Source organism: Empidonax traillii, unplaced genomic scaffold, assembly GCF_003031625.1.
Source record: "Empidonax traillii isolate 1590-97213 ecotype Southwest subspecies unplaced genomic scaffold, ASM303162v1 scaffold5:size3517227, whole genome shotgun sequence".
In the NCBI taxonomy this organism is placed as follows: domain Eukaryota; kingdom Metazoa; phylum Chordata; class Aves; order Passeriformes; family Tyrannidae; genus Empidonax; species Empidonax traillii.
In genome coordinates this window covers 2,443,735-2,455,791 of record NW_020955198.1, presented here as the reverse complement: position 1 = coordinate 2,455,791, position 12,057 = coordinate 2,443,735, and the positions used below count along the sequence as shown (strand labels likewise).

General features: G+C 36.0%; 1 protein-coding gene across 4 annotated transcripts in view; it reads left to right on the top strand.

The window, feature by feature from the left end:
• Positions 1–11,200, top strand: part of XRCC5 (X-ray repair cross complementing 5) — a 48,049-nt gene extending 36,849 nt beyond the window's left edge. For all 4 annotated transcript variants that reach the window (XM_027879735.1, XM_027879742.1, XM_027879753.1 and 1 more), the window contains 5 exons: positions 4,000–4,109; positions 4,622–4,718; positions 6,251–6,318; positions 9,979–10,050; positions 10,859–11,200. In XM_027879735.1, coding sequence (XP_027735536.1) covers positions 4,000–4,109; positions 4,622–4,718; positions 6,251–6,318; positions 9,979–10,050; positions 10,859–10,873 — 362 coding nt within the window. In that variant the 3' untranslated portion in view covers positions 10,874–11,200. The remainder of the gene's footprint in view (positions 1–3,999; positions 4,110–4,621; positions 4,719–6,250; positions 6,319–9,978; positions 10,051–10,858) is intronic.
• The last annotated feature ends 857 nt before the right edge of the window (positions 11,201–12,057 follow it).

Here is a 12,057-nt window from a genome sequence, read left to right as displayed (position 1 = left end):
CAGTTTGTCTGCATTTTTATCTTACTGGATGTTTTTGTCTATTTCAGAGACTATTCATGCTTTACTGCTAGGTAGGCCAGATGCAATGACTGGTTTGAAAATTATTCAGTCATCAGAAGAGTATTTGCAAACCAAATACTTGAGTATATAGAATCACTTTGAAGTTTTCTGTGTATCTGCTTCACAGAGAAGTTGAAGCCAGATTCGACTTTGAAGGGCTCAGCAATTGGATGAGACTCAAAGCTCTGAGTTGCAACAAACAGAATTTGAATTAGACATTATGGGAAAAAGATAATAAAGATCACAATGATGGTACTCAAACAAAGAAAGAGGGGCCCAGAGAACCTGGAGACTCTCCATCTTTGGAGCTACATGGAGCTCAAATCTGTGCACCACTGAACCACCTGATCCACGGTGACTGTTTTGAGCAGGACTTGGGGTTTTATGTCCTTTAGACATTCAGCTTAAATCATTCTGATCCATACCCACAGGCTATTTAGAGAGACCATTTCAAAATTGAACAGCATCTCATAGGATATTGGAGTAGTTCAACAGCTCTTAGTCTTAAAATTCCTATTTCCTGGCTTAAAGATGATGGAAGTCCTCAAAAATTAGGACAGTTTTCAGTTCAGAATTTTTCTTCTTTTGAATTATAAAAAAGTCATACTTACAGGACAGTATTTTATAATTATCAGGTGGTTTAACACTGATTTGTCAGTGTTTCTTACTTTAACCACTGTCCCTGAATACAAATCATTACCATCACCAGCAGATAAATCAAATGATTGACAAAAACAGGACGCTTTTGTCTGAGGAAGAACTGTTTTCTTAACCTGATTTATTTTTGTAGGGGGGGGAAGAATCCCCAAGGAATTGAACTTGGACTGTAATAATAGACAGTTTTGTCTTTTATTATTGTGTAATCTGGTTGGCATAGTAATAAGACCAAGAACTGAACTGAACAAACAAGAAAATATAACTGCACTTTTGTACTATAAGTGTTCAGAGATAACAAGTGAATATAATTGTTCATGGCATATTTCACAAGAAATGACAGCACTACTGAATGTATTTTAGAGTAGCAAATGTATCTGAATGCCAAGGGGGAAGGGATTAAGTTCTGTTAGAACTAAAAGATCTTCTATGACTTTTTTTTTCCTGCCATTCTCCAACCTTTAATAGCTACATTTGTTATCTAACCAGTCAGGCATGGTAGAAGGAGGAAACAGAAGATTAAAATTTCTTGGGATGTTCTGCAGAATGTGGTGGTTATTAGGAGTGCTGGAATTCCTGTTAATGTGAAATGTAGAAGTCTGTTAGTTCACTTCCTTAAATATGTGTGTGGAATGAGGTAAGTTAGGGGGCAAGAAATTATAATTACACAGCAGTGGCCTGAATAGGATGTCAGTTTGTAACTCAAGGACCTACTCTTCAAAACTTCAATGCCTGAAATTTGTCTGGGACACATCAGAGTTAATGCTTATCACAGCTTAGTTGAAAAAAAAAAAAAAGACATCTTTATGTGGAATATGCCTTGCTCCAAAAACAGGGACATCTATTTTTTGCAACACCCAGCCCCAAAGATTCAGACTAATGAAAAGGCAACAGGAAATCAACCAAGTTCTCAGACCTAGAAGTGTAAAGGAACAGTCTACTTTGAAAATTTCCAGTTATAGTCCTTATCTGCTGTCTCTGATATTGTCTTTGGCCCCTTGAAATAATTTGGTAGTCTAATCAGAACACAGGAATTTTCTCTATTCAAGATTCATCAACCTGTCATTTAAGGGAGACCAGTGGACAGAACCAGCTTTAGCCAAGCTGTTTCAAGATGTTAGAGGAATCTGACTTAAAATACTGTTGCCATGTAACCTGTTTGCTGCATATATTATGGTCTTTCAATGTCTAGTAAAACATTTTAGGTTTCCTTTGGTTCCTTACAACAGATTTCAAAAGAAGGCAGCTCACAGTCAGTAGCAAGACGTCTTTTCTTCTGATGTCTGCCAGGGCAATCAAATGGAAAGGGATTTAAAAAAAATAAATGCAAAAGAAGTGGTAGAGTGTCTGATAATTTCAAACAGTATGTGCTGGAATCATTCTGACAATAAGGACTTTTATTGCACCCTCATAGTGCCTGGGGTTTTAATTTAACACATCAATGAAAAGGCAGTGTTTAAGAAACCACCACCACTACTGAAAACACCAGCAGGACTTGCTTTTATTAGTGCAATTCATAAGAAATTAGAACATTTAATGAGAAAATCATTAACCATGAAAAAAATGGACTGACTTAACTTGGGGAGCTTAAGTAGTGAGGCTTCAATTTAATTTGTCAGCTACTGGTGAAATAAATAGAGAGTGAGCTGATCACCTCTGGCACAGTAGGCACTTCAGCACACTTTCTTGTGCTATAGCTGTTGTTGAGCAGAACCATTTTCACCCTCCTTTTTTAAAAATTGTCAAAAACTAGTGGGAGAATGTCAAACATGCCTTTTTTCACTCTTCAGAGATGCTGTCCTTCAGATTCAGTTCAATTAGGCGTTTTATAGAAAATAATATAACAGCCTGTGCTGTGTATGCTCCCAGTGAGCAGAGTGGAATACAGTACTTAAACAATGTCTCCTTCTCAATGTGCTTACTTCTCCTTCTCTTCCACCACTCTGGAAGATGATTTTCTCTAGTGATGTATCCTTAGCTGAAATACTTGCAGTGACAACTATGCCCATAAGATCTGGACATAGGAAGGACTGTAGATCAGCCAAAATGTTCTACTAATCCAGTAACTGGTTTTTAATAGTACAAGAACAGGACAGGCAGATGCTATGTCTTGTTTAGAATGCTGTCCTGAATTTTCTTCCTCAATGGCAACATCACTAGTAATCTCCATTGATAGAGATCCTCTTTTAAGAGTTATAAGAACTTGTTCCAATATTTTGTTTAAGCTGTTAAAACCCCAAGCATCTGACAGCAACCTGTGGTGAAGGGGTTAACTGGTTTTTGTTTAAAGAGGTACTTTTTTTTTTTTTTTCTTTTTTTGTTCCTAACCCAACTGTTGGCTCATGTTTCGAGAGAGGCAGGGAACTATCAACTCCCTATTCATCTTTTTCAGAACGTTTCTGGGTTTATAGATCACTATTGTATCCTCCTCACACTTGTCATTTCCTAGGCTGAGGTGTCTGCCAGAGGGTAAAATTGGACAGTTCCTCATTTGTAATTAATCATGAAGAAAGTCGGGAACTAAAATCCAGCAGAAATTAGTAGGGCTTGCAGAACTCTTCGGTGACGTTTTTACTTGTCTTGTTTGCAGTGGTTTACAGCTATCTACCTTCTGGGAGCTGAACAGTAGGGATAAAACTGGTGTTCCCCTTCTTTTTAGTACAGGTCTCACTATTTACCTCTGCTCCTTTCTGCCAAGCATCCACAGTTTATAATACTTATCTCTATAATCGTAAACAGTGTTGCCCTGATGAAAAAATCATTGAACTACCTGTACAGAGACAAGATATACTCTAATGTCAATAAAAATAAGGTAGTCTTTTAACTGCAATCACCCTAGAGATGTTGTTTTGACATTATTACACCTTTCTTGTAAATTTAATGCTTTTATTGAAATATGCATCTATTTCAAAGGATGTTTAGGGGATATGGTGGTGGTGGTGTAGAACACAACCTCCCTAAGCTTTAGGATCCTGAATTTTATGGTTTTACTTTTTATCAAACAAGTGAGGCCAGTGCTTTTTTTCCTTGGCTTTCAGGGAAAAGACTTTTGTCTTGGACATGCTTGGGGTTCTTCCTAGAATATCTAGCTGTTCCAGGGAGTCTAAAGTAATTTTCAGTAGCTGAGATAACAATAATCAACTTGTGTAGCTTGAGGCATTGTGAGTGTGATTAACTATTTAGATATGTGTGGACCAGAAAGAAACATGTAAAAGAAAAATGGGTTTTTTTTCTTTGAAAGTGTGCATCCTTTGATTGATTTATTTATTTCTCATTGTCTTCCAGTGAGTCAGCAGCTGATAAACCGCATTGATCAGTTCCTGGAAAATAAAGGTTCACAGTACTACATGAAAGGTATCGATTGTATCAGAGTTTTCAGAGAGGAGGCCATGAAGGTAATGTTAACATGTGAATGCTCTTATCTTTTTCAAATTAAAGTCATGATGGGCCTATTTGCTGTATTAGAAACTTGATAATTTATTGCTGCAGCAAAAAGAATTGATTTTTAGATTAAATTATGTTTGAAAATTTAGAAGGAGTTGCATTTTATGGGGGTTTTTATTTTTATTGGAATGGGGACTGGCTTCTCTGGTGTTATTTGCTGTTGTTTGTTTTCTTTTAAACATAAAACAGAAGGCCTATGACCTGGTGCTGGTATAAGAAAAATAAGCAATCCTACAGTTTTCTTTTTCAGTAAAGCTATTTACAAGGAAGTCTTTCTAGCTTTCTGAAAGGCAGTTTTTGTGGCTCACCTTTCCTTAGAACTCGTAGTTTTAATACAGATAAAACCAAATTCTGTAGTGACTTCTGTGTTCACTGTGTTAGATGACTCATGAAGAATTAAGTTTGCAGTACTCTTTAGTAGTTTTAAGTATTTCTTGTTTACCGTTGCTGGTTTTTTTTTCAGCTGTCCAAGGTGCAGTGCTTTAATGACTTTCTGCAAGCCCTGAAATCAAAGTTGGAAGATAAAGCCTTAGCTGATTTCTGGGAGATCATGATACAAGGTAGGATGGCATTAAAAAAAAAGAAAAAAAAATTTCTAATTGTATCATCCATTTATCTGTTATGTAAGAGGACAACTTTGTTAGCAATGGGACACTTAAATTACCCCACAGCAGTATTTTGATGTGGTTCATTCCTGCAGCCTGTTTAAAAATGTCTAAAAATCTTTCCTGTTCCAGCTTCCCTTTCTTCAGTAATAGTTTCATATCAGCAATATTCATAATGCCTTGCCAAGTCTTGTTGCAATGGTAAATTAATTGTGGAAGAAGGGAGACAAATTAAATGTTACGGGGTAAGGAGAAGGAGACACAATTTCAGCTGAATTTCAGAATAAATGGAAGAAACTCATGCAGCAAAGATCTAAAAAGATTCTTCCAATTTAAGCTTCACAAAAGTCATAGATAGCATTGAAATATGTCACTGATCATTTTGTATTTAGTAACCTAAAGGACAGAAGATGTGGTAATATGACACCTACCTATGATTAAACCAGGAGATACAAGGCAGTGCCATTCTGAAAGACTCGCAGAGACTACGCAAGTGATAAATAAAGGAACATTTTCACAAATACGAAACATAGTAGACTAAAAAAATACTCTTTTATGTCATAGTCATGTTTTTAATTGGAGCCAATGCTAAGAAAATGTGTTAAATGCCCAGCTATATCTCTTAAGGGTGCATGGTATAAAATGTGCTTTTGTGTAGTACCTTTCAAAGTGATAAAGTCCAGGCACACTGTAATGTCTACTTCATCCAACTTTTGCAAAATGCAGGATGGGAATTTGTTTAGTAACCTGAAAAACCAGCACAAGACAACACTGACAAGACAATTCAGTAGTGTTGTGAGGGACCTTCTCTGAAGAAATTGGAAAAAAAAAAACAATAAACTTTGAAAGCAGGAAACTTTGATCTTTCAAAGCCATGCCAGAATAATTTTTAGATAGTACGAATCAGAGTTTTTGACAAACTGGAGTATACTTTTGAGGAAAAAAAACCCCAGTGGTGAGGAGATTTTCTGGGGGCAGGGGAACTGGGCAGGTTCAGTGCACAGGATGGAGGTCCTGGCACAACCAAGGAGCCAGGTGGGCCAGGACCAGCACTTTGGTAGTCAAGACTCCAAGTAATCACAACATAAGTGTCTGTATGCTAGGAGTTAATTTTTTCTAAGGACCTAATAGCATTCTGTGAATGACTGAAAGTGTAATTTCTAATAGATTTTCAGCATTTCATCTGTGATCTATGATTTCAGTGTCTCATTAGTTTGATTGTCATAATATTAGCAGTTTCCTAAATGGATACTTCCACAAGCTTATGAATATGCTCATTAATTTATTTTTATATCATAGTTTATATCATAGGTGACTCATTTATGCAAGTCACATTTTCCTTTGAGCAATTTTTTTTTTTTTTTTTTTGCTGGTAATGATGACACATTCAGAAGTTGGAATTTGGAACACGTTTTTCATTTGTAACATTAGGTGCATTTTTGGGAAGCCTTCTAATGATATTTTTATATATCTTTTTCATTTTTCAGACAGAATTTCTTTGATCAGTAAAGATGAAGCACAAGAAAGTTCGGTGACCAGTGAAGAGGCTGAAAAGGTATCTTTTTTTTAATTAGCATCTGTTTGTATTGAGACCTTGCTGTGGAATAGAAGACTTTCTTACATGGATAAACCTTTAGATGAATGAAACAAGATCAATATGAAGGAATAAGAGTGTCCTTTTGCCACACAATTGAAATTGCCCCAATACAGAGCAAAAATAATTCCTTAGCATGTACCATGATGTTTTACTTTAATTGGTCTTTAGAAAGTAGCATGTATTGGCATTATCTGAAAATACCCTCTACAAAGAGTAGAAACTTCAACTCAGTGTAGTGCAACAGCAGTATACTATTTACACATACAAGATCACTATTTGAACTTCATAGAAAGAAATGTCTTCTCACAGGTAGCACAAGCTCAAAAACCAAATACTTTTTATTGCCTAAATGTGTTGGGACCTCCAGCTGTTGAGTTTGCTATGGCTAGTTTTCACAATATATGCAATGATACCAATATTTTCTACTTTATGCAGCCCTTGTGATTGATGGATGTCACAGGTGGTGCTGGTTTATTCGTGATCATATGAGATCCTTTCAGAAATAAGAGTTTTGGAGTAATTTCACGTATAATTCCTACAGATACATAGCACTTCAGTATCTGCAGTGATGAATGAAGGATGTCACAGTTACAAATGTGAATTCTAACAGGCAGAATGGTGCCTTCTGTTTGGAATAAAGGAGAATTCAGAAGTGCTGTCAAAAATTGTATTTGTGTGGAGAGGGTAAGATGGGCATTATTGTATCAGGCTGCTAGTTTGGGAGAAAGAAGGTCCTTGTATTACAGACCCCCCGAAGGTAAAGCTGTGGCAAAAATCACTAACTATTTTGCAGAGAAGTAGCTTTTATAAAAGATGCCACATTGATTTTTGCAACTTTCAGGCCTTCCATTAGCAATAGCCAGAAGTGTGTAGAAGTAGGTTCTCAATTAATTAGTTAATGAGCAGGAAAAGGTTGTATTTTAGAAACTGCTTTTTTCATCTGTAACAATTTACCTCAAGGTGAAGAAGGCACAGAAATATGAAAATGGAGAGCTAACAAACTAGGAGTCCAGAAGGCTGAGCACAAGTGCAGGGTACAAATGGTGATTTTTCTAGACATGAAGGACCTACTGGCTGTTTCTCATTACAAATAAATGTACAGACCAACTTTTTTCCCCAGTGGTGGTTTTAAAGAGTATTGAGGTTTTTTTATTTATTTTAAGTGCTATGAATTTACTTGGAAACTTCTTAAGACAATGTTCTTCTTGAGAACTTTACTTTCTAGTCTGAAACTACCATTGATACTCAAAAAATATGCTGATGCTGTGTGAAATAGCTGTTCCTTAAGGATATCTCTACTAACCATCAAGCCCTTACAGCATTCTGTTATTTTAACTGTGAGCTTGTGGTAACTAAAAAGTACTATGCCTGCATAGGAATGCAGCAGAAATTATAGAGTACCAAGGACTAATTTGGAGCTGCCAGACTAAGCTGGAGCAAAGCGTTTGTAGAGTGACTTCAAATTTACATTTCTGTTTACCATCATCCTACAATCAGCCACATGTTGCAATACAGGAAACTATTTTGTGATTAATTGAAGGTCATACAATGTCCATATCTTCCCATTAAATTGGGGAAAATGAGAGAGTGCAAGAAATCAGCGCTGCAGCAGAGTTCTCTAACATGACAGTTACCTTAAATTCCAGAGTAATTGAGTTGCGTCTCTTTGCTAACTAGGCAGTTGGCAATCCTACTTACTCACTAGATAACCAGCTCCCCACACTCTGTCCAAATCCAAACCCAGAACCCTTATTTACCATTGTTCATCAAGGGCTCATACGACTTTTTACTTAAGCTGTAAGACTGCATATTCTTGGAGTAAGATCTGCAAGGATAGAAAATTTTATCTTGATGTTATGGTGCTGGTCTAAAATCTAGTCCTATTTGGTCCAGTTAAACCCAGTCACAGGTTTTCTGTGTGATACAAAGTCAGCATTTTCGTAGGTCTATAGCAGATTGCAGAAGTGGTTCATTTGTTTTCTGTACTGAACACAATATCTGTCACTAAAAGATTATATTGGATTTTTCAAATATCCCCTCAATAGGGTAAGAGGCAAGTTTTCTTCACCTCTGTAATAAATCACGTGCAAGCCTGTAGGTCACAGGGTTGGCTGTAAGTGTGGTCCTATGTGACACAAAAGCCTTTTCTCTTACGTCCTGGTTCCTGCATGATAGTTGTTTCAGGACTGTTTTGGCTATAAGATTTCAGGTTTTATAGGGCTGCTGTCTGCAGGAGAAAGGAAGGCTGCTTATTAGAGAGGTCACAGGTAAAAGTTTCCTTTTTCTTTTTTGCTTGAGGTAGCAATAGCCAAAAGTGAGTAGAAGTAGATTTTCCATGAGTTAGTTAATGAGTAGGAAAAGATTGTATTTTAGAAACTGCTTTTTTCATCTGTAACAAGGTAGGTTATCCTTGCATGTTTTCCTATCACTGAGAAAATGATTTTAGATAGTTTTGTTAGGGTTTGCTTTTTTCATAATAGCGGATGTACTCATTTTACAGCATGAGGATGATAGGTTAAAAGAGCAGAAATGTCAAGTGCTTTTTCTGGTTGCTTTGAGGAAGATAATGGATTTCAGCAAAGCTATTATATGTAATTTCCTTTTGCATAAATGTAAAACAGGCTTTTGGAGAAAAAACCCAACTTTCAATATTCAGCGTTTGATGGAAATTTCAGGTTTCAATTTATTGCAAATCTTCATTGAACGTTCCTCTGGCTTTTAGCTTTCTTTGCCTAATTTAGTGTGAGAAAGCTAATTTTGAAAACTTTGAAAAATGTGCTGCTTTCAGAAATGCCATTTGACTCCTAATTAAGTGTGTAAAAATGAAATTTGATCTGGCACAAAAAGCCTTTCAGAGCTGACAATGTCATTAGCTTTTAGTTTCATAGTATGTGCTTTATATTACTACTAGATTAGTAGATTAAGAACTCTTCCAACGAAAAGGATACACAGACATATAACATCTTGAAATTCTAATTCCTTCTGTCCTTGTCACATTCTGTTTTTTCAGTTACAAAATCTATATGATAAGTTGAACTCAGCATGTTAAAATGTGTGTTGTCTGTGGAGTGAGCTGTCTACATTCCTCTTGGATGCTGCTCTTTGGGATATAGGAAAAGGTCTGACCTTTGGGTTCTGAGACAAATAGGCAGAGGTTGTCTACGTCCTCTGTCTTTGGTGTTAACCAAATGTAATGTATTTGCTTTTCATCCTAATGCATATGATAGCTGGTTCTTTCCCACAAGTGGGATGCAACAGGTAACGACACAGTATTTTATCCCATATCTAAAGCTGTCACTAGTCCTCTACAGAAGTATCAGAATACTTTGTTTAAAATAGTGTTTAAGCTTTTCACAGTTCAGGTACATTGTCTCAGAGATTGGTGGTGCTGGTAGGGATCCCATGGCCTCTTACACCATAAAACCCTTTAAAAGCAATTTTATGAAATTTCTTGTAGTTGAAGATGATTTTGCAGAGTGGAAAAAACCAGAAAAAACTTTCTTCATGATTTTTAATTTCAGGTGGATTTGTTTTGATACAAAGAGGAGACATTCTGTTAATTTAAACTTAAATGCTCTCAGCTTTGTCAGTATCACATAAATACATTTGTATTTTCAGTTCTTGGCTCCGAAAGAAATTAAAAATGAAACTCTGCCTCCCACAGATGAAGGTGGCGATGTTGATGATTTGGTGAGTACCATAAAGATATGATGTGGCTTTAGAGTTAAACTGTAACTGAAAGGTGCAAGGAGAGAGCACGAGTACTTCTTAAAGCAATAGATTAGAGTGCATGGCTTAAAAAACACTAAGGGAATTGAATCAGAAAAGAGCCACATGAAATTACTTATTTCCTATTGTAAAAGTTAACCAGGTGTGTAATTTCATGATGGCAAATACTATGTTACAACATAACTTAGGTGTTTACATAGGCAAAATCTGTCCTCTAGTGTGTTTCAAAACAGCCAGTGAGGCTGCTCATTTGATAGTGGATTGTAATAATTTACTATAATAGCATTTAACAAAGCTTGTATTTCTTGATCAGCTATTTGTGTGGGTTGAAAACTAAAAATTGTTTAAGAAAAGATGTTTCAATTCTCTCAATTAAGTTTCGCTACATAGACTTGCTGCAATTCAGGCATTTCAAGAGGTTTTATAATAAATATTTTAGCCATCTTTTACAGGCTGGATAATGACAAGTCTGACTCCAAAGCTTAAGCTGATGGTGTAGATGGTTTTAAAGAAGCTTCAATAACAGACAGATTTCTACTTTTGGATTGTACTTTTTAATGTTTATAAATTGTGCATATGTTTATAGGAAGATGAAATTTTTAGGTTTGCTTTTGTACTTTACAGAAGCTTAGTGATAAGCTCTGTGCAATCCATTTATGTTACATGATAATGATTTCCAAATTTGCTGTGTATTCTAAGCACTAAACACATGTAAGACATAACTTGAATCCATTGTGGCTCCCTTCAAATCTGTTTCTTCTGTTTGCAGCTGGACATGATGTGACTGGGTGATATATGGGGACCATACAAGCAAAGTTTTGGAAGAGATCTCCCTGTGAGATGGGGCACAAAAAAGAAGCTAATGAGAAGATTGTACATCCATCTTTGTTTTCTCAAATGAGAGCAGAAATCCCAGAAACATTTCCAGTTGGTATAAATGTCATCTGACTTTTCAAAACTAGAACAGAAGACTGAAATTATTTGAAGTACTTTGGAAGTAATAATAGCTTTAAGGCATCTTTTTTTTTTTTTTTTCTTTAGAACACTGGATCTAGCTTGTTATTGGTATTGCTTTCAGCTAAACACTACTAAATTTAATGAGAATCTGCTCTGATGCCTGAAGTTCTTGTTACACTGCCTGGGAAGGAAGACAGAAATGTCACAGTGAGGTTACCAGGTCACACTGAATCTTTAGTGGAGGTAATCCCTTATTGTTACAGAAAGGAAAAAGTTACTATTTTCATGCTTTGAAAGAAACCCCAACCAACCCAAAACAAAAACAAATTAACAAAAAACAAATAAGAGAGAGGAGGGAAAAAAACACCTGTGACAGCTGATAATAGTTAATACTGGTAACCAGGAGAGCAATTCAAAGTAGTCAAATACTGCTTAGAAAGAGATACTCAAATTTGATTACAGATGGGAGAGACAGTAATGACACCTTCACACGTACTTGTTTGTTACAACCAGATTAATTCCATTATAATAAATCTATAAAGATACTGTGAAAAATGGTATTAAGATCATAAAAATAAGTCATGACCTGTAATTACAAAATGTTGTGGAATATGTGCACTTCATACTGACCAACAGCTTCCCTGTGGAAAACAGCAATTGCTTTTTTGCCCTACTTCCCTTGACAGCAACCTGCTCTCCCTTCTCTGGCATCCTGTCCCAGGTGAGTTCATTGAAAGGGTTTCTCAAATGCTGATGGCAGAGAGTAAGTGATCTTTGCAGACCTTTATGGCATTTTATATTTCTCAACTGTAAACAAGAAATATTTGATCAGTGTTTTGATTGTCTTTTAAGGCCAATTTATGGAGTACAGCATGGACTGGTTTGTTGGGGGGTTTTTTTACACTTCATTTTTGTTTGTTTGTTTGTTTAATAAAAATACTTTAAAAATTGTTTCTTCTTGTCTTCAGAATCATGTTTGCTAAAATCAGATGACCAGCTATTAAGTACTAA